General features: G+C 45.0%; 1 protein-coding gene across 2 annotated transcripts in view; it reads right to left on the bottom strand.

Moving 5' to 3' along the window:
* The window catches only part of SLC12A4 (solute carrier family 12 member 4), a 363,765-nt gene that overhangs the window by 86,444 nt on the left and 253,404 nt on the right, over window positions 1-23,917 (bottom strand). For both annotated transcript variants that reach the window (XM_082270400.1, XM_082270401.1), the window contains one exon: window positions 2,016-2,120. In XM_082270400.1, coding sequence (XP_082126526.1) covers window positions 2,016-2,120 — 105 coding nt within the window. The remainder of the gene's footprint in view (window positions 1-2,015; window positions 2,121-23,917) is intronic.

Raw genomic sequence — 23,917 nt, 5'->3', positions numbered from 1 at the left:
AGACATTCCAGGGTATTTAGTAAGAGGCATGTGAGTTTTTTGAAGTTGTAATTTTTTCCCACAATTCTTTGGTATATGAAGAAATTATTATTATTATTATTTTTTTTTACACAAATTTGTCATAATTACAAGTTATTTCTCACACACAGTATATGCATACTTGCAATTACACCCCAAAATACATTCTGCTACTCCTCCTGAGTATGGCGATACCACATGTGTGAGACTTTTACACAGCCTGGCCATATACAGAGGCCCAATATTCAAGGAGCACCGTCAGGTGTTCTAGGAGCATAAATTACACACATAATTTCATTACAACCTCTTACAATTTTGAAGGCCCTGGAACCCCAGGACAATGGATTTACCCACAAAATGACCCCATTTTGGAAAGCAAACACCCCAATGTATATTCTATGAGGCATAATGAGTCTTTTGAACATGTCAACAAGTTTTTGGAAAATGTGGAAAGAAAATTAAAACGCATTTTTATTTTTTACACAAAGTTGTCAATTTATAGGATATTTCTAACACATAGCATGTACATAGCAAAAATGACACCCCAAAATACATTCTACTACTCCTCCTGAGTATAGCGATACCACATATGTGGGACTTTGTCACAGCATAGCCACATACAGAGGCCCAATATGCAAGGAGCAACGTCAGGTGTTCTAGGAGCATAAATTACACACATAATTTCATTACAACCTCTTACACTTTTGAAGGCCCTGGAACCCCAGGACAATGGAAACCCCCACAAAATTACCCCATTTTGCAAAGCAAACACCCCAACACATAATCTAGGAGGCATGGGCTGCAGATAGGTACTCAGGTACTCTGATCGGCTTCAGAAAGGTACTCGGGTACTCTGATGAGCTTCAGAAAGGTACTCTGGTATTCTGATGGACTAGAGACAGGTACTCGGGTAATCTGACGGGGTGCAGATAGGTACTCTGATGACAGGTACTCGGGTACTCCGATGACAGGTACTCAAAGTACCCGAGTACCTGTCATCAGGGTACCTGATGGGCTGATGACAGGTACTCGGGTACTCTGATGACAGGTACTCGGGTACTCTGATGACAGGTACTCGGGTACTCTGATGACAGGTACTCGGGTACTCCGATGACAGGTACTCGGGTACTCCGATGACAGGTACTCGGGTACTCCGATGACAGGTACTCGGGTACTCCGATGACAGGTACTCAAAGTACCCGAATACCTGTCATCAAAGTACCCAAATACCTGTCATCAAAGTACCCAAATACCTGTCATCAGAGTACCGGTCATCAGACTACCCAAGTACCTGTCTCCAGCCCATCAGAGTACCTGTCACCAGCCCATTAGAGTACCCGAGTACCTGTCATCAGAGTAACCAAGTACCTGTCATCAGAGTACCCGAGTACCTGTCACCAGCCCATCAGGTACTCTGATGACAGGTACTCGGGTACTCTGATGGGCTAGTGACAGGTATTTTGATGGGTCCTCTTTATTGGGGGGCAATCAGTGTGTTTTGGGGTGCACTGTAATCGGTAACTAGCTGTTACCACAATCTCCTCCTCACACAGGATCAGTGTGTGAGGAGGAGAACATGGTGACAGCTAGTTACTGTGTTCTCTGTTGACACTCTGTGACCGGCTGTGATTGACAGCCGGTCACGTGGTAAAAAGCCAATTTCATTGGCTCTTTACTTAGATCGGGATGGGCTTGCATTGAGGAGAGAACGAGCCGCTCATGTGATCGGCTGTTTCATTGGCTGTTTACCTTGATCGGGGATGGGCTATGTCGGGGGGACGAGCCTCATCCCTGATCGCCGGGATGCGCAGTAGCGGGGAGAGCCGTCATATGACGGTGGCCCGGATTGGTAAAGCCTTCCTGCCGCTGTCATTTTTCAATGAGGCGGTATGGAAGTGGTTAAAACTTGCCCAGTACTCACAGAGAAGCTTTTTTTACCTTAAAAATAAACAAAAATAATTTTTAATAAGCAAAACTAAAAGGATACCAACTCTTACCTCCAGTTTTTGATATGAGGAGGTCCTTCTTCCAGTCTTAACAAAGCATATCTAGCTGCGCTGAGGGAAAGACCTCTTATTCCATCTCCCCATTCTTTCTCTGCTCTATGAAATCAAAGATAAATGATTTTAAAAAAAGGCAAACATACTGCTTTCTTGTTAAAATTTTTGTATTTAGATGTATATTTTTAGACTATGCTGTGAGAAAAAGTGAATTTAGAAACAGGCAAACATTGCTTTCTTGCTAAAATGTTTTTATTTTCCAATATTTTTTATTAAAGTTTTGCAAAAAGTGCTAAAATGTTTTTAGATGTATGGTTCTAGACTATGCTTTAGCAAAACTGGATTTATGTCTTACTGTAAAATCCTGTTCTCTGATGTTCTTGGCGGACACAGCTCTATATCTTCTTGACCCTTGGGTTTATGCTGCCCTCTACAGGAGTAGGACACTACACCTATAGGGCAGTCCCAGGCGGTATACTCCCACTTCCTGCTATAGGTCCTTAGTTTTTTAACAAGCAGTGTCAGAAGAACATATAACCCAACTCGATAGAGGGACGGGTGCTGTGTCCATTAATGAACATCAGAGAATTTTATGGTAAGACAAAAATCCAGCAGCAGCCTGCAAACCCTTGCGGCCAAAGGAAGCATCTGCAGATGCCAACACATCCACCTTATAAAATTTAGCGAAAGTGTGTACGGACAACTGGATGGCCACCTTGGACACCTGCACCACTGACGCCTGATGATAGAAGGCCCAGGAGGCACTAAGCGCCAGAGTAGAGAGCGCCCTGAAAGGGAAAGGAGGATCCTTAAGGATTAATGGATTAGGCCTGCACCACCGGCTGCCTAATCCATCTGGAAATGGTCGCAGCAGAGGTGGCCAACCCCTTATATCTTTAGGGTGCTTAGGCTTAGGACACAAGGAAGGTAACACAATGCCTTTATTTAAATGGAAACCAGAGACGACCTTAGGAAGGAACGACTGGCAGGTAAGAAGCACCAATTTATCTCCTCCAAACTGGGCCCTTGATGGTACCCGAGGCCAGACGCTGCTCCACACCTTGTTGGAGGAAAGCCAAACTTCGAGTCACCGAAAAGGAGCGGGGGTGAACCCCCAAAGTCTCGGCTCTCATGTCAAAAGAATCTTTTAAAACCGGAGACTCTTCCACCGGAATTAGGGTGGATTTATTCAGCGTGGAGACCTGAGAGCCAACCACAGCTGGGACTGCCCACGTACTCAACATAGACTTTGCAAGGGGTACCATCTATCGAAACGCTTAGGCACCGCCATGTTGCATTTAGAACAACTCCACTGACTCCAGACAATTTTGTTACAGAAGGTGGAAAAAATGGAATACCTCTGCTGCTTTAGAGGATCTGCGGGCCCCAAGGGGAACGGCGCCTCTGACGCAGCAGCAGCTGCATCCCCGTGTTTCCCGCACCGACACAATGAGTGTATCCACCAGCGCCTTTTCATGCGCATATAAAGTAATAGAGGAATCATCCTCACTGTCAGAGCACTCAAAGTGCGTGGACGCAGACTCAGTAGGGTCGCTTTATACTAAGCTCACCCTGAAAATATAATAAGCAGAGAAGGCCGCCGACCTCAGTCCCGCAAGGAGACGCCAGCCAAAGGTCCACAAAAGGACTACCTATTAGACCCCACAAAAAAGCAAAAGGGCCGCCCTCCATATAGGACATAATAGGACATAGCCCCCTTTGTTTTGGAGTGACGTCATCCCATGCAGAGTGTGTGTGTCCGCTCGCAGCCTGTTGTATGCAGCTGGAGCCGACATTACCAGTGGTTCATATGTGATGCAATCCAGGGCAGACACATCCAAATCTGGATGTATTGTGGTTTTAATATCTTTTATTAAAAGGGTTTCACACAATGTAACACATTTTAATCCCCTATTTATGGTCTCGAGCAAGTATATTGGTGACCTAGGAGAGGAGAGCAGATTACTTTAACCCTATAGTGGCTGGAAAAGATTGGTTTAGATATGTGGAATATGGAGAAAGCTTGATATTAATTGACTTTGGTGAGTAGTTTGTGTGGAAGGTGGGGGAAATACACAGTGTGGACAATGGAATTGGAGAAAAGAATACTACCTGAAGTAATAGAATCTTCTTTGAATAAACTTTGTTTTGCACATGAACTTTGCACCGTAAATTTCTTATGCATGGGACACTTTATTAAGTATTTGAATTTGAGTGCATAGAACACAAGTGATCAAAAAAATTTTTTTTAAAGGGACAGAGTAAAAATAAAAAATAAAAAGGTAAAATAAATAAGAAAAAAAAAAATTTAAAGTGCCCAGTGCCTCCGAGCTTGTGCGCAGAAGAGAACGCATATGCAAGTCGTGCCCACATATGTACACGATGTACAAACCACACATGTGAGGTATCCCCGCGATCATTAGAGCGAGAGCAATAATCCTAGCCCTGGACCTCCTCGGTACCTATGGAGAAGTACCGTTTGTTGCCATTCTACGAGCGTTTGCAAATTTGAAGCATGACATGTTAGGTATCAATTTACTCTGCGTACCATTCTCTCTTTCACAGTATTGAAAAATATTGGGCTAACTTTACTGTTTTCCTATTTTTTAATTCAAGAAAGTTTTTTTTTTCCCCCAGAAAATTTAGTTTGTAAGACCGCTGCGCAAATATGGTGTGACAAAGTATTGCAACGGTCTCCATTTTATTCTCTAGGGTCTCTGCTAAAAAAAAAAATATATAATGTTGGGGGTTCCAAGTAATTTTCTACCAAAAAATACTGATTTTAATTTGTAAACAACGAGTGTCAGAAATAGGCCTGATCCTTAAGTGGTTAAAGACAGCAGCAACAAGAGGAATCCCTTGAGGGTGCTACTGCCAAATTCCAATGCAGACCAATTGCCAAGGAAAAAAATGGCTATTTCCCTCAGAGTATTTCTATGGAAGATGACACCACCATGCAAGAAAGGACAGGGACCATGCAGCAAGATGAAAAAAGGTGGCCCTAGGACTGCAGACCCCCCCATCATGAGTCCATCAGTATCACCATGATATCATGGTGATATCTGACAGATTCTGGAATGGATGATTGGTTCCAATGTTTGCAGGATAATTTCATGGGTCAGATGGTGAAGGCACCGACAAGAAAAAATGGGGTACTAGACCTACTGATTACCAACAATACAGACCTGATCATGGATATAGAAATATGGGGCAACTTGGGAAACAGTGACCATAGGTCAATTAGTTTCAGTATTAATCATAGGAACGGGAAACACAAAGGTAATATAAGGACACTGAATTTCAAAAGAGCCAACTTCCCAAAACTGCGCTCTTTGCTAGAAAATATCAAATGGGATAGAACCCTGGGAACAAAGAACACAGAGGAAAAATGGGAGTGCTTCAAGAACATACTAAACAAAGGGATTGGCCAGTGCATTCAAAAGGGGAATACATTTAAAAGAGCAAAAACAAACCCAGGGTGGCTAAACTCCAACATAAAAAGGCATATTATACCAAAGAAAAGGCATTAAAAAAATACAAGGCTGAGGGGTCATTGGCTGCATTCCAACAGTATAAAGAGTGCAATAAGAAATGTAAAGGCGAAATCAAGGCGGCTAAAATAGAACACGGGAGACATATAGCGGAAGAGAGTAAAAAAAAAAACCCCAAGAAATTGTTTAGGTATATAAATTGTAAGAAAGCAAGACCAGAACACATTGGCCCCATAAAATATGATGAAGGGAATCTGGCCACAGAGGAGAGTAAGAAGGTGAAAGCGCCAAATAATTTCTTCTCTTCAGTCTTCACAAAAGAATTGGGGGGCTACACTAAGCCAGCTTGTAATGCTAAATTAAATAATACACCTCAGGAAGTACCCCCATGGTTAACAGAAGATAGACTTAGAACTAAACTAGAGAAAGTTAACATAAATAAATCACCGGGACCGGATGGCTTGCACCCAAGGGTTCTTAAAGAACTCAGCCAGGTGATAGCCAGACTGTTATTCTTGATCTTTATAGACAGTATACAGATGGGAATGGTGCCAGCTTATTGGAAAAAAGCCAACGTGGTACCAATATTTCAAAAAAAGCTGAGCTATATCCCGGGTAACTATAGACCTGTCAGCCTAACATCAGTAGTCTGCAAGATTTTGGAGGGGATGTAAAGGGACTATATACAAAACTTAAGTAATGAAAACGGTATTAGTAGTAATCAGCATGGATTCATTAAAAATCGTTCTTGCCAGACCAATCTATTAACCTTCTATGATGAAGTGAGTTGCCATCTGGATAAAGGAAGGCCTGTGGATGTGGTGTATCTGGACTTTGCAAAGGCATTTGACACAGTTCCCCACAAACGCTTACTGTACAAACTAAGGTACGTAGGTATGGACCACAGGGTGAGTACCTGGATAGAGAACTGCCACCATGGGAGAGTCCAGAGGGTGGTGATAAATGGGGAGTACTCAGATTGGGCGAGTGTGGAAAGTAGGGTCCCCCAAGGATCTGTCCTGGGATCAATCTTATTTAATTTATTCATAAATTATCTTGTGGAGGGGATATCTAGCACAATCTTGGTATTTGCGGATGATACTAAACTAAGTAGGGCAATAACTTCTATGCAGGATGTGGAAACCTTACAAGCAGACCTGAACAAAATAATGGGGTGGGCAACTACATGGCAGATGAGTTTTAATGTTGAAAAATGTAAGGTAATGCACTTGGGCGTCAGAAACACAAACACAAGCTACTCACTAGGGGGGAACCTCTGGGTGAATCTAAGAGGGAAAAGGATCTAGAGGTCCTAGTGGACTTGGCAGTGGCATACAATGCCAAGCAGCTGCAAGCAAAGCCAACAGAATACTGGCATATATAAAAAAGGGGATTCACTCCAGAGATAAAGAGATTATTCTCCCACTTTACAAGACACTGGTCCGGCCACATCTGGAGTATGCCGTCCAGTTCTGGGCACCGGTCCTCAGAAAGGATGTGCGGGTACTGGAGAGAGTCCAGAGAAGGGAAACAAAAATAAATTAGGGGAATGGAGGATCTAAGCTATGAGGAAAGACTACAAGCATTGAACTTATTCTCTCAGGAGAAGAGGCACTTGAGAGGGGAAATTATATCTATGTACAAATACTGTACTGGTGACTCTAGCAATAAGGAACAAACTTTTCAGGGAAAGGAAATACAATAAGACATGTGGGCACTCATTAAAACTAGAGCAAAAATGGTTTAACCTTAAAATACGTACGGGGGTTATTTACTGTCAGAGCCCTGGGGATGTGGAATTCTCTTCCACAAGCAGTGGTATCAGCGGGGAGCATCGATAGTTTCAAAAACGATTAGACGGGCACCTTAAAGACCACAACATACAGGGGGGTATACAATGTACGGTTAACATCAAACACACACACACACATCATAGGTTGAACTGGATGGACTGATGTCTTTTGTCAACCTCACTATGTAACTATGATCTTCAGCCCACAAGTCCAGTGTGGTAAGAGTACACAAAAGTTTGAAGCTCCAGGAAAATTATTGTGAGAAGGTAGTCCTCCAGCAACTAAATTCCCATGTACCAAAAGGCATCCAGGGCCCAAACCTGAAAACTTATGGGACGGTCCTCAAAAAAATGGGGAGAATATCCCCCCCCCCCCCAGCATGACAGATCTAAGCTGTACCATCATGACATGTCAAATGGCAGAAGCTGGAATGAACTGAGCCCACACAACTGCCACAAAAACAGATACTCTCCAAACTTGAACATGTATCTAGAGTATCTGGGCATTGTATGTATCTTAGCAATTACGGTTTCTGGATCACATTATCCTGGCCTGAGAAAAGAAGAAGAGATTCTTCCTGGGAGATAACCATTCGGACTGAACTGTGTTCAGAACGTTCCCTAGATACCCCAAGTAATTAACCGAATTCCAAGCCAAGGACAGAAAAGATCCTACCAATCTACAGAAAGATCAGTACATCAACAGTATACAGTAGGTAGAACGTGCAGCGGCTGCATCTTCCCATGAAGTCATTGAGAAAGCCTGGAACTGGAAGCTTTGGGAACGTAGTATAGCAAGGGCCTGTGCCTAGGAGATCACACTGAACATGCCATGGCATGTACCAGAAGTACTGGTGGCCTGCAGCGATTTGAGTAGGCAAAATTGACTGGACAAGATGGTGACATGCAATTGTGCATCACAGATGTTCCCGAAGGCCAGATGATCTGCCCAAAGAGGAGAGATTTTAGCAGACCTAGGAATGCTGGAATAATAAGTGGCTCTTAACAAGCAAATTGCTTTTTTCCCCACTTATGAAGTGGTTCATATAGGTATATTTATATTCTGTTTGCTTTTGTTTTTACACCTTTTTTATATGCCCGCATGTTTTATACTGCATCATTGATTCCTCCCTCCTTGAGTAATGTGATTCTTTCTGAGTTTATGGACTGGAGTTTGCACTCTCCAGTTTTAGTAAATCAACCCTTATATCTTTTTTTTATTACAAGAATGCATTTTGCTTGCTTTAGAAACTATAGCTTTGCACTGCATGTTATTAGGCTATAGTATGATCCACCATAACAATCAGATCCTTCCTGACCATGGACTACCCCAGCTGTACTCCTCCTGGAATGGAATGTATGCATGTTTTTAGCCCACAAGTGCACAACTTAACATTATCATTAACCCCTTCCTGCCTAAGCCTTTTTCTGACACTTGATGCTTACAAGTTAAAATCAGTATATTTCGCTATTACTTGGAAACCTCAAACATTTTATATATATTTTTATTTAGCAGAGAATAAAATGGCGATTGTTGCATTATTTTGTGTCACATTGTATTTGCGCACCGGCCTTTCAAAAGCATTTTTATTTTTTGGAAGAAATACACTTTTGTTGAATTAAAAAAAAACAAAACAGTAAAGTTAGCCCAATTGCTTTTGTATGATGTGAAAGATGATGTTACGCCGAGTAAATAGATCAACAACATGTCATCTATTAAAATTTCGCACACTCGTGGAATGGTGACAAACTATGGTACTTAAATATCTCCATCGGCGACGCTTTAAAACATTTTTAACACTTACCTGTTTACAGTTACCCAGGAGGTCTAGTGCTAGAATTATTCCTCTCGCTCTAACACACTTGTGTGGTTTGAACACTGTTTACATTTGCGGGGGCAACTTACGTATGCGCTAGCTTCTGCCCACGAGCAGGGAGGAACGGGACGCTTTAAATTATTTATTTTTATACTGTACCTTTAAATTTTTTATTTTTTTTATCACTTTTATTGCTGTCAAAAGGAATGTAAACATCCCTTGTGAAAGTAATAGGCAGTGACAGGTACTTTTTATGGCAAGATCTGGGGTCTATAAGACCCCAAATCCCTCCATTGCACTTAAAGCATTCAAAAAGTCAAGTTCGGCTGTTTTGAATACTGTCATTTTTTTTTTTTTTTTTTTAATCTGGCGCCTTTAGTCCTCCAGTAACCGGAAGTGATGTCAGGACACTAGATCCGAGACCTGATCAAAGCCGAATCCAGTGTTCTAGCAGATTACGGCTACCCATCAGATCGTATAACAGAAGTGACGGTCCAACAAAAAATACCTACTGCGCATGTGCTATGCGTTCCAACATGTATTCCATGGCGCTATGCGTTCCATAGCAATACAGTGAGCGTATATAAAAAAAAAAATAATGGGATTTTTGAATTTACCGTAAAATCTATTTCTCTTTCATTCATCGACGGACACAGCACTCCATAGATCATAACTACTGGGATCTAAAAGCAGTGCCAAAAGGAAAATGATAGGTGGGGAAAATAAACCAAGGCTAAACACAAGAGCCCTAACCAGGACACGGGAGCCTTAACCGGGTCACAGGAGCCCCATCTGAAAAATAAAATATTAAATAAAAAACAACCCTCAAGAGGGAACAACCCCTCTTAAACAGCAGCCTGTGAAACTTTGCGGCCAAAAGAAGCATCCACAGATACCAAAGTATCTATGTAGAATTTGGTAAAAGTATGCACCGACGACCAAGTGGCCGCTTTGCAAACTTGCGATACTGATGCTTGACGATGAAAGGTCCAAAAAAGTACTCAACGCCAGAGTACAATGTGCCGTGACAGGGAAGGGAGAAACCTGACCTTTAATAAAATAGGCCTGAGTTACCATCTGTCTGATCCATCTGGAGATGGTAGCCGAAGAAGCAGCCAATGCTTTCCTCGGTCCATCCATAACCACAAAAAGCCAGTCTGACCTCCAAAAGGACTCTGTAACTGCCAGATACACTGGAATCTCCTTGGGATGACCCAGCTTGGGACACAAGGAAGGCAACACAATGTCCTAATTTAAAGGGAAGTCGGACAACTTTGGAAAGGAATGATGGACAGGGACGCTTTATGGACCGCTAAATAGGGACTGTGACAGGATAATGCCGCGAATTCCGATACCCTGCGGACTGAGGTAATAGCCACCAAGAATACCACCTTCTGGGACAACAAGGGAAGGGAATCTCCCAAATATTCTCAAATGGAAATTTCTGGAGAACCAAAAGCACTAAATAACTAAATACATGTGGAGCCACATGTAGAACTCCCTGAATGAAGGTACCAACTAAAGAGTGAGTGTCTAGGGGTTGCTGAAAGAAGATTGCCAAGGCAGACACCTGGCCCATGATGGTACTCATGGCCAACTTCTGCTCAATGCCCCGTTGGAGAAAGGCTAAGATCCAAGCCACAGAAACGGATCGAGGAGGAGTGCCAATCGATTCACACCAAGAAATGTACGCTTTTCACATATGATGATAAAGAAAACACCCTACACAACAGTTAGTCAGATCAAGAACACTCTCCAGGAGGTAGGTGTATGTGTGTCAAAGTCAACAATCAAGAGAAGACTTCACCAGAGTGATGGGAAGAGAAGAGTATGAAGAAGGAAAGGAACTGCTCATGATCCAAAGCATACCACCTCATCAGTAAAGCATAGTGGTGGTAGTGTCATGGCATGGGCATGTATGGCTGTCAATGGAACTGGTTCTCTTGTATTTATTGATGATGTGACTGCTGGCAAATGTAGCAGGATGAATTCTGAAGTGTTTCGGGCAATATTATCTGCTCATATTCAGCCAAATGCTTCAGAACTGGAATGTTATGCAATGGCCAAGTCAGTCACCTTACCTGAATCCGATTGAGCATGCATTTCACTTGCTGAAGACAAAACTGAAGGGAAAATGCCCCAAGAACAAGCAGGAACCGAAGACAGTTGCAGTAGAGGCCTGGCAGAGCATCACCAGGGATGAAACCCAGCATCTGGTGATGTCTATGCATTCCAGACTTCAGGCTGTAATTGACTGCAAAGGATTTGCATCCAAGTATTAAAAAGTGAAAGTTTGATTTATGATTGTTAACCTTGGACCTGACTGTAACCCAGTAGTTATGATCCATTAAGCGCTGTGGCCATCGATGAACAAAAGAGAAATAATATGTTGATATCTGTGATGCTGTTTGGATGTATAATTTTGAAAGCTTAAAGGTTTATCACTGAGTATTGCAGGGTGTACCAACATGGCCTTCGTCACCTTTCCGACTGCTGGCGTCCAGCTTCTTTCGAAATGCATCAATGCCCACTGTCCTCTATGGGCTGTCAGTTGGAAACTGACCACCTGTCCATTTCCATTCAACTATCATCCGATTCAATCCACCAGATGGATAGGGAAACGGATCCCCATCTGTCTGTTAGCAGACAGGTTTGGATCGGATATCGGAGGGTGTCAACTGACAAGTCGGTTGACATCCACCACTCCACAGAGAGCAATGGATGGTCCGATCGGGTTCGTCTGAAAACGGACAGGTGGACCTGATTGGTCCGTCTGTGTGAAAGGGGCCTTAAGGATTATCCATCTTCCATGCATTCTGTCATTGGTAGCAGCATGAAATAAGACAGCTGGGTCATGGTCAACCTTTCCCAGTAATTGGTCTACTCTGTCTACCACATGCTGAACTTTGGCACCAGGGAAACAAAAAAAACATTCAGTTAAGGTGATCTTGGCAAAAAAACATATTCTATCAGTCCTCAGGATTATATTACCAATTATCACCAACTGTCTAGGCCTTCCTGCATTACAATTATTATTCCCACTAGAGGTTCTGCTCCACTGGCTGTTAGAGGTAGTATTGAAATCAGAGGCGGGAGAGGACTTGCATGCAGACACCTGAGGATGCTGGGAAATGTAGTCTTAAAGTGACACTGTACAACATAATTGAATATGACTGGAGAACTACAGCACCCACAATTCCCAGGACATAAAACAGGACTGCTTTTGCTGGGCAAAAGGAGATATCGAGAGGTGTTTGAGGAGAGGTGAGCAAGAGGTGCAGAAAAACTGTCGGGGTCTGTGCCCTAAACCAGAGATTTGCTGCACCCTGCGGCTAACAAAGCCAAGAGAATAAGCAACTGCAAGTCTCTGGTGTGTGGGGAATTGGAGCAGTGAAGACCCAATGCTAGGGTGTTTGCACACACATCAGAAGCCAAAAGACTAAGACACTGAGACTTCTCCTGCTGTTGTACAGGACCCCTTGTCGTGAGAGCCTACAGTCATGAAGAGCCAGAGGGGGACCATTTGTGATGATTGGGACCTCTGACAGCCAGGTGCATGGGACCGAGCCTATCACCTGCCAGGAGTGGCGAGCTGAACTATGCATTCCAAATTCTTGCCACACTCATCTTACCATCAGCTCTTCCATCACTCACATTTTAAAAGGGACAGTGCATCACCAACCGAAGGGTCCCCCCGACAGCCTACTGCTATTGACTAATCAGGCACCTTGTACTTTAGTCAACTTCCAGGGTACCCTTTATTAGACATGTGTAAACACACGCATTAAGAGCTGTAAACTCAAGGTGCACCCAAGTTACTGTTTACATCAGTTAAAACTTGATTTAACAGTGCCACAGTTCAGTTGATTTAGGCCAATTTTCACTTTTTTATTGAGTTTTTAAACAGACATACAACAAGTGCCCACAAGAAGGCCCATTGTATGAAACCACAAAAAAAAAAAACAAAAGAAAAAAGAAAACATAACCTTAAATAACAAAATAAATCAAAAACCCCAACAAAGGAAAATGGGGCCAGTTCAGGTATATCAAGGCTCAAACAGCGTAGATTAGCATCAAAGATAACATTATATTGCTGCTCTCATACAAACTACCGTGTCGGGACTAACACTCAAATTTGGATCATCAGACACTGTTCCGACTGTAGAAGTGTCTTCCAGCCGACAGGACCAGATCTGTTTAAATTTACGGGGGCACCCTCTGTTAGCATTCGTAGCTTTGTTTAGTGGTAGATTTTAATTTTTTTAATTAGTGGCATCCAAAAGGCCACAGTGGGAGGGGATGTTTGCTTCCAACACAGAATAATTGCTTTGCGAGCATAGAACAACAAGAGGCTGACAAGGGATTTCTCGCCCAATTTTCACTTTAACTAGTTTTTGAAGCTTGTTCAGTTGTTGTTTGCCAACTTAACTTCCATTTAATTGCCTTGATATATCTGATGATAGAGTGTGGGTATACTAATGCTTAGGTCACACAGGTGTGACCTGCCTTTAGCCTAATACTAGGTGATTCAGTCGGACCGAGTAGCTTAGTGAGTCATGCAGAACAGAGGACTGTCATCACTAGCAGCTCCTGCTGAGGTAGGCACTACAAACACAAGCTGCTGCTTCAGTTTCTCCTCACAAATCCCCATCTGAGGCTATTAAACCTTCTGGGGAAGCTGAGGAAGAGGAAGCTGCCTCGATTCACAACAGGCTTACTGGGATATCAGTGGTCCTGATGCTGTTTCTGCATTCTCATTCATACCCTTGGTCAGGGTGCTTGGAGGACTTTTCAGCATCCCTATTAATATCTTCCTAATAATTTCTCATGTTCTTCCAAGTACCAGTGATAATGTTTTTTTAACCGTGGGAGTAATACATTTCTAATAAAACATACTAACAACATTAATGAGACTACACTATGGATTTTACTTTGTATCCCCCCTTTCCCCCCTTGCTTTGTTCACACAGATGGCATCCCCTTCTAAAGCATGCAGCCGCATACCAAGTTTATTGACAGGTCTATATCTCCATCATCATTAATTCACATATACTGGAATACATAATTTATAATATAATAGTAAAGATCAAAAATAACTATACTAAATGTGCCAAGATGTCTACTGATATGTCCCAACATGTTTTCAATAATGGATTAAAACTGAGGCTACCATTCAGACTTAGGGGGCTTTTAGCCCAAAATTGTTACTTTTTGAAGCACCAATTGGTCCAAATTCCAACCGCTTCAAATAGGTGCAACCACTTCCAAAACCTAGAACTTCAAATATTGTATATCTCTGTGGGCTAAACAAACATATCTCACTACAGAGGACTTGAGATGGTATGTTGAAATCTCATAGGTGGTCCTGTAATCTCCTGCGAACCGTTCTGAAAGTAATAAATCAGTCTCCAAGATAGAAATTTGCATAAGCCAGGGCACATTTCGACCACTAAACTCAAACTTATTATGTATAAAAAAAAAAAAACGAAAACACAAAAGCTCCATAATTTGCTATGGCAACGTTTACTAATGGCCCTAGTCAGAAGGACATTCTCCACAACCTGCAGTCTCTTTGTATGTGGTATAGAAGAATATAAAGATCCAATGTGAGCAATAGTGTTTTTTTTTTCAGGAACCACTATGTAATGGAGAAGTATTAGCAGGTGCAATGTACATCTCACATATGAGGGCTGCTTAGTCATTAAAGGCTAAAGAATCCAGTCAATATATTAAATTGACCATTCCATGAGCAAGATATTGGGAGTGCAGTACCCTTGAGTGGGTGACTAGGGGTTATATCACACTATTGTCCTATGGACTTTGACTATACCAGAAACACATGTACCGTGGGTAACATGCATATCCAATTCAGAAAACCTTGTAACCACTTGAAGAGCTGCTCAAGGTGCTCTGCTGGTAAGAATATGGTGTTTCAAAGCAGTGTAAGGGTGCAGGCTGTCATGTGCTTGATCAAGAAAGCATGAAGGGATGATCGAGACCACACACACCACTTGCTAAACAGGTGGAGAAAAATGTGAATGACCTCAGACCGAAACTCCTCCTAAGCCATGCCCAAGAGCTTTCTATCATTATCAGAGTCTTCCAGCATAATGCCTTTTATAGACTTTTCTTTTGAATCTGTTACAAAAGGTGATGACTAGTTATTTTATGAAGTCTGTGTTTAACGTGAAATCTTCTACTGACGTATATGCTGTACTGATAGGACTGCTGTAATTCTCTGAATCCCTTTTTGCTTTTTGTGTTTTTTTTGAACATAAGACTGCACCACCTGTCCATTGTGACAAACATGGAGGGCTGCAATTGAAGGAGATTGTGTGTATTCTAAATGGAGCAACTGAAAAAAAAATTGATTTTTGTAAAATCTTTTTTGTAAAATCTTACCGTAAAATCCTTTTCTCTTAAGCTCATTGACAGACGCAGTACCCGCCCCTCTGTTTTTTGAGTTGGGTTGGGTTAAATTCTCTAACACTGCTTTGTGACATAACTGACTTCCTGTAGCAGAGAGAGAGAGAGAGAGAGAGAGAGGATATACCCTCTGGGACTGCCCCTAAAGGTGTGGCCAGAACGTTTTCCTTCTGCCTAGTGTCCTACTCCTGTAGAGGGCAGTATAACCCAATGTGATATTAATCAAGAGGACTGTCGCAGTCCTCTTGATTAATATCACATTGGGACGTCCCAAAGCAGTGCCACAAATGAGGGGTGGGATAACAGAAATCAAAATTTAAATCCAGAAGGCCCAACCGGTGCCGACTAGAAGTCTTAAAGGCGCAAAGGATGAGACTCAACTGAAAATCCAACAGAAAAAAACCCTTGAGGTAGACCACCGGTCTCCTCAAATTGCGGCCTGCAGAACCTTGCGGCCAAAAGAGGCATCCGACGATGCCATCACATCAACTTTATAAAATTTTGTAAAGGTATGAACAGACGACCAGGTAGCCGCCTTGCAAACCTGGACCACTGAAGCCTGATGGCGGAAGGCCCAGGAAGCACTAAGCGCCCGAGTGGAGTGCGCCTTAACAGGGAACGGAGGATCCCGACCCTTAATAGAATAAGCCTGTACCACCGTCTGTCTGATCCATTTGGAGATAGTCGCGGCAGATGCAGGCAACCCCTTTTTGGGGCCATCCGTGATCACAAAAAGTGAATCCGTTTTACGAAACGAGTCCGTAGTTTTCAGGTATACCCTGATTGCCCGAACCACATCCAAGGAATGTAACGCAAACTCCCGAGGATTACTGGGCTTAGGACATAGGGAAGGCAATACAATGTCCTCATTCAGATGAAATTCTGAAACCACTTTAGGAAGGAAGGATGGATTCGGACGAAGAACCACCTTATCCCTATGAACCACCAGATATGGGGAACGACAAGATAATGCGGCCAGTTCTGACACCCTGCGTGCAGAAGTAATGGCCACCAAGAAGGCCACCTTCTGGGATAAAGTCAGCAAGGGAATCTCCCTAATATCTTCAAAGGGAGGTTTCTGAAGAACCGACAACACCAAATTAAGATCCTAGGGCGGTAAGGGCGCGCGCACTGGCGGAGCCAGGTGCCGCACTCCCTGGATGAAATTCCGTACCAAGGAATGAGTAGCCAAAGGTTTCTGAAAGAAGATTGCTAACGCTGAAACCTGACCCTTGATAGTGCTCAAGGACAGTTTCAGCTCAACCCCCTGTTGCAGAAAGGCCAAGATTCGGGTCACCGAATAGGTACGTGGGGGAAATCCAAGAGATTCACACCACGCAATATAAACCTTCCATGTGCGATAATAGACTTTGCTGGAAGTCGCTTTCCTTGCTTTAGAGTAGGAATAACTGAAGCTGACAATCCCTTGTCCTTCAGTACCTGGGTCTCAATGGCCAGGCCGTTAAAGCCAGCAATTGTAAAGCAAGATGGAAGATCGGTCCCTGAGACCGCAGATCCTCCCTAAGAGGAAGTCTCCAAGGAGCGTCCGCGACCAGTCTGCCCAAGTCGGCGTACCCGGCTTGACGAGGCCAGTCCGGAATTACCAGGATAACTGGAATTCCCTCCACCTCTATCCTGCGGAGAAGTTTCAGCAGCAACTTGAGAGGAAGGAAGACATACAGTAGCTGATACTGCCCCTACGGGGCGATCAGCGCGTCTGCTGCATCCGCTAGAGGATCGCGGGCGCGAGCTACAAACCTCCGCGCCTTCCTGTTGAGCCGAAATGCCGACAGATCCACCTCCGGGGTGCCCCAATGAAGGCACCGCTGGTGAAATCCTTGGTGATCGACCTAAGCCACAGCCATGGCATTGTCTGACTGGATCCGAACCGGGCTGCCCTAGAGCTGCTTGGTCCAGGAAATCAGACAAAGTCTGATCGCTCTCAGTTCCCACACATTTATCAGAAACTTGAGTTCTATCGGAAGTAGTGACTTCCCCTGGCTGAGCATTGGAGACCGAAGCCACCAGACCAGAGACTCCCTGGTCCGCTCGCTCAACCAGATCCGATTCCTGGATGGAACTGGGAATGATCTTTGGAAAAAGTAAAGAAAACGTTCTGCTCAAGGAACGGGAACTACCGCTCCCTGTAGCATCTGAATGTTGGAAGGGAAGAATCGCACCGGTAGAAGTGATCAACACTCGATCTTGTATCCCGATCGTATGATCTCCTGAACCCCTTTGTCCGGGATTCAGGAAAGTCATGGATCTGAAAACCGGCGAAGACGTCCCCCCACCCCAGAGATGGGTGGGGGCGCACCTTCAGGCTGTATTGGTCTTATCTTCAGGTTTGGCTGAGTCGGCCTTTTGTTTACCCGACCAGTGCCCTTTGAAACCCCCTGAAGGGGCTTTGCCCTTCTCGCTCGCCCCAGAGGAGTGAACAAACCTTTTATGAGCGGAAAAGGCCTGTTACGAGGTCCTTTACCTTTAGTAGTCTGCGGCAAAAAAGTGCTCTTGCCCCCAGTGACATCCTTTATAATCTCATCTAAGGTGGCCCCAAACAGGCGATCCCCCTGAAAAGGGAGATTAGCCAAAGCTTTCTTGGAACCTTGATCCGCCGACCAGCACTTTAACCACAGTACACGTCTGAGGACTACTGCTGACATCGATGCATGCCCTAACAAGGGAGTGGCATCCAGGGCTGCGTCACAGACGAACTGTTGTCCTTGTATAATTTGCTCCATCAAATCAGATGCTGCCGGGGGGATACTTCTCCCCTTTAAGTCACGGCGTAACAATTTTGCCCATTCTGTCAATGTTTGTGAAACTAAACCAATGGCAACCACTGGCCTAAAGGTTGACCCTATCAGGGAAAAAATGGTGCGGGATTCTGCTTCCACTTTTCGATCCACCGGATCCTTAAAGGACGGAGTGTCCTCCAACGGGATAACAGTGGCTTTATTTAGTCTGGAAATCGGTGGATCCACCACTGGTGGTACCCTCCATTTTTTAATGAGGAATTCCTCAAACGGATAGCGTCTAGCAATGCGTTTGGAAATAGCAAGGGTTCGTTTCGGATGATCCCATTCCTCTTTAATCTTATTACCAAAACATTTGGGTAAAGGAAAAACCTTCGCCATCTTAGTAGGCTTACTAGTACCAAAAGGAATTTCCATCTCGGTTACCTCTGCCGGTATAACCTCAAGTCTTAAGGTTTCCCGGACAGACACAACTAGTGCGTCCACCAACGCTTGTACTTGTGCTATGGCGGAGGCCGAAACGTCCTCCTCACTATCTGAGGAGACATTACCTGAGACAACAGCCCCAGAAGAGGGACCTGCAGCTGCAATGACCATCTCAGAATCCGTATCTGAAGTATCAGATGAAATAGGGGTAGGCGGGGGTCGCTTCCTTGACCCCCGTCCCTGACAGGCTACCTCCACCCGGGATACCAAAGACTCCAAAACTGCTGATAATGCATCAATCACAAGTGGGGTACTGGAGGGTCCTGCGGCCACCTCGAGGGGATCAGGTGGGGATACATGTGTGGCAGGGTCCATGATTATACAAGACACTTGCCAGCAAACAAAAAAATAATTTCAAAGAAAAAAACCAAGGCTCACCACCTGATGCACAGAAGTTTCTATCAACCTGCTCCCAGCACTGTTTGTTACAGACAGGAAGTCTTTGGCTTGCTTTCCCGGGTAAAGGAGGCGGCTCCGCCCCTTTACACGCCTTCCGGCGCCTCCCAATTACTCCTCGAGGTGTTTGGTCATCTCAAACATGGCCGCCCCCATGCTGGAGACACAAGGCTACGCCAAGATGGCGGCCTGCGGAAAATGACGGCGGCCTGTGGAGGATGGCAGTGGCCTACTGTGGCCTGCAGAAGTTAGTTATCGGCCTGTGCGAGGTGAACGGCCTATGGGAGGATGGCGACCTGCGGGAGGATGGCGGCCTGCGAATGGCGGTAATCCAGGCACAGGCATCGGCCTGTATTGCAACCTTATGTCAGGTAGGATACTATCACCCTCATACATGCCATCTTAACAGTAACGCCAGCCACTGACTTCAGTCATTCCCTTTACAGTCTCATACAGTGACTATAGATAGTCAGCTCCCAAACCAAGCCCTCAAAGAGGGGGATCAATGGCACCTGTTAGGATCACGTCCAACCATCCCAGAGAGGGCCCACGTCCACCAACAAACCCGACAGGGGGAGAGGGGGAACATTTTACTCACCATATCGGAACCAGGCGGGCGCCAACTCCTGACAGAACCCCTCTCCACCGAGGTGGGGGGCTGTCGACCAATACGGACGCCGTGACTCAGTTTGCAACTGGTCGTTGGCGTCCAGGCGAGACGTTTAACTCGCAGGGTCAGTCCCCGTCCAGTGGGAGTATTTCGCGGCCGACTCAGCGCGGAGCTAGGGCCTGCACGCGCTCGCAGGCTGACTGGGGTGACCACTGGATCTCAACATCCAGCCCGTCGCCCAGTTTCAGCGTACTTGCTTGAAGATCTCACAGGAACAACTGGAGAAAAAAGCTGCCTAAAAAAAAAGTTTTTCTAAAAAATCTTGCCAGGACCAAAGATCCCAGCAAGGAACTTAGGTCCTTACTCCTAACTAGACAGAAAAAACTGACTTCCTGTAGCAGAGAGAGAGAGAGAGAGAGGATATACCCTCTGGGACTGCCCCTAAAGGTGTGGCCAGAACGTTTTCCTTCTGCCTAGTGTCCTACTCCTGTAGAGGGCAGTATAACCCAATGTGATATTAATCAAGAGGACTGCGTCTGTCAATGAGCGACAGAGAAATGTGATTTTTGTACTTACCGTAAAATCCATTTCTCTTGATTCATCAACAGACACAGCGCTCCATAAATCATAACTAGTGGAACATCCGAAGCAGTGGCAAAAGGAAACTAACGGGTGGGGAAAATAACCTAAGGCTAAACATAAGAGCCCTTAACAAGGACACAGGAGCCCCATCTGAAAAATAAAGGTTTAAAGAAAAAACACCCCTCAAGAGGGAACGACCCCTCTTAAACAGCAGCCTGCAAAACTTTGCAGTCAAAAGAAGCATCCGCAGATGCAAAAGTATCTACCTCATAGAATTTTGTAAACATATGCATGGACTACCAAGTGGCCACCTTCCAAACTTGCCATATTGAAGCCTAAACACGGAAGGCCCAAGAAGCACTCAGCACCCGAGTAGAATGCGCAGTGACAGGGAAAGGTGGAACCTGACTTTTAATGAAATCGGCCTAAGTCACCGTCTGTCTGATCCATACGGAGATGGTAGCCGAAGAAGCGGCCAGCCCTTTCCTTGGTCCGTCCGTAACCACAAACAGTGATTATACCTCTGAAAAGACTCAGTAGCTGCCAGATACACCCAAATCGCCCAAACCACATCCAAGGTATGCAAAAAAAATTCTTTGGGAGGAGCCGGCATGGGACACAAGGAAGACAACAAAATGTCCTCATTCAAATGGAAGTCAGAGACAACTTTAGGCAGGAATGATGGACAGGGACGAAGAACCACTTTATCCCTATGGACCACTAAATAGGGAATGCGACTGGATAATGCCGCCAATTCCGATACCCTGCGGGCTGAGGTAATAGCCACGAAGAATGTCATTTTCTGGGATAACGTAGACAAGGGAATCTACAGAATATTCTCAAATGGAGGTTTCTGGAGAACCAAAAGCACTAGATTTAAATCCCACGGTGGCAAGAGAGACAGTACAGGTGGGGCCATAAGTCAAACCCCCTGAAAGATGGTAGGAACTAGAGTATGTTTTGCTAAGGGTTGCTGAAAGAAGATTGCCAAGGCAGACACCTGGCCATTGATGGTATTTAAGGCCAACTTCTGATCAACGCCTGTTGAAGAAAGGTTAAGATCCGAGCCACAGAAAAGGATCAAGGATGAGCGCCAATTGACTCCCACCCCGAAACGTAAGCTTTCCAAGTATGATGGTATTTCTTGCTGGAAGACGACTTCCTTGCCTTCACCATAGTAGGGATCACTGATCCAGACAGGCCTCTATCCTTCAGTACCTGGCATTCAATAGCTAAGCCAGTAAAGCCAGCGACTATAAAGCAGAATGGTAGATCAGCCCTTGGGACAACTGGTCTTCTCTGAGAGGCCACCAGGATGATTGGAAGATCCTAGCTTTTGATTCCTCGCAGGAACTGCGGAAGAAGCCTCAGCCGAGGATGATACTGGCCTTACCGTGGCCCTTGAACATCTGCGGCGTCTATCAGAGGACCCCATGACCTTGTCACAAACTTCAGTATACTTCTCTGGAACCGAACCTGCTAAAGGAGCTGCATGTAAGACTGCACAAACAGAACTGTTTTGAAGGTGGATACCACCAGACTCAGAACCTGTATGCAAAATGGGAGAGAGAACTATCTGTGTGACAGCAGCCGATGAATCACAGCCTGTTATCCCTGAAGTTTGTGCAGTGGAAGGACCATCCTGGTCAGAAATATAATCAGACCTAGGTAAATAAATTCCATGAACAGGTGGTTTAGACATCACCTGAACCATTGCAGGAATTATAGCCACAGAAGGAGACTCAGGACCTAAAAAACCTGAAAAGGACAAGCTTTGTCCCCCTTTCTGGGTACCCCCAAAAGAAACATATCGCGGATCTCCTTGACGCTCACCAAAGAAGTCCATGGGGCCAGAAACCAGTGAAGATGTCCCTCCACACCAATAATGGGTGAGGGCAGACCTTCATGCTGAAGGAGTCTTGTCTGCTGGCCCAGAGAAGCTAGCTCTAGGCTTACCTGACCAAGGTTGCTTGGAACTTCCCGGTGAAGATTTAAAACATCTATTTCCCTTATTCTTTGTCCCAGAAGCACAAAATAATTTTCTATGGGCTGAGAAGGAGAGCCGCCGTCTGCGGCAAGGCTTCTTCTTTTGTTGACTGTGGCAGGAAGGTACTCTTCCCCCCATGATAACCTTAATGAGGTCACCCAGGGTAGCCCCAAACAAGATATCGCTTGGAAAGGGCAGATCAATGACCGCTTTCTTAGAGGCTTGGTCTGCGGACCAAGTCTTAAGCCACAGCACGCGCCTAATCACCACCGCTGAAACAAAGTTTGGACAGCACAGGAGCTGTATCCAAAGCTGCATCACAAACAAACTGCAGCCCATGGACCAACTGGTCTGCTAAATCAACATAAGCAGTGTTAATGGTTGCTTTATTTAACCTGAAAACAGGAGGGTCCACCACTGGAGGACTAGCCCACTTTTTTAAAAGTGACTTCTCAAAAGGGTAACGTACAGCAAAAAGTTTGGGGACCACAAAGGAAAATTTGTTCCTATTTCTTACAGGAAAACCTGCCAAAACAAGGCACATACTGTAAGGAAACCTCTTTGGAGTACGATGGAGTGATAAGTGCATCTACCAGCGCTTTTTCATTAGCTGCTGTGACCATGGAGGAATCATCCTCACTATCAGATGGATCAGGGGGTGTGATATTAAATCCCACGGGACAGGCCGCGTCCATGGCGGCATAAGGCTCAGAATCAGATGAGACAGCCTGAGCAGGGGAAGGCGGGGATGCTCCCTACTGGGCCTTTGCCCACAGGCCACTTCCACCGGTGGCCACTTCCACCACTTCCACTAAGGGCTGTAGGACTGCTGTCATTGCAACCATGGGCACCTGGGGTTCCGAGGGACCTGCCACCTCCATGAGGCTCCATAAGGAAAGGAAAACCTTGCAGTACAAAAACGATCTTTTGGTACCACTAAAGGATTCCCTTAGGGCTCAGGGTACCTATCAGCAGAGAGAGAGAGATAACAGAGACCCCCAAAGACTCACCCTACCAACCAGAGGAGCTCCGAGAATTTAAACCCAGCATCATCATGGACACTATCCCTGTTCATATGTCCCGGGCACAGGAAAAGGAAACTAAGGAGGAAGAGGAGGAGCTTCGGCATCCCCACGAGGCTTCAGTTGTCTCCAGCATCTTTCAGAGTAAGGGAAAATGGCCCCCGTGACATCATCCGGCTACACAAACATGTCCGCCAAACGGAGACCAAGGGAAAAACCATCAGCTACAAACAGTGAATCCAGGATCTCTCCTGCACCCTCTGCAATGCTGCACCCTCTGCAAGGGGACCCCCCTGAAGGTAGGACACACGTTTAGGGGAGACTCTGCTGTGCACTCTGCACCGGTATCTGCATTCGGACCCCCCTGCACTATACCCACACTGCAAACAGCAGGGCATGCACCTAGGGGTCTCCTACACTGGGACCTTTCCAGACTACCAGGGCATGACACACACTATTCAAGGACCCTTACAGAGTCGGGATAGTGCAGGAGACACCGGGGGACTCTGCTGTATTCTCTGCCCTGGAACCCCC

This window comes from Pelophylax lessonae (assembly GCF_965119305.1).
Source record: "Pelophylax lessonae genome assembly, chromosome: 10".
In the NCBI taxonomy this organism is placed as follows: Eukaryota; Metazoa; Chordata; class Amphibia; order Anura; family Ranidae; genus Pelophylax; species Pelophylax lessonae.
The sequence above is the reverse complement of the archived record's forward strand: the minus strand, read 5'-3'. Positions and strand labels throughout refer to the sequence as shown.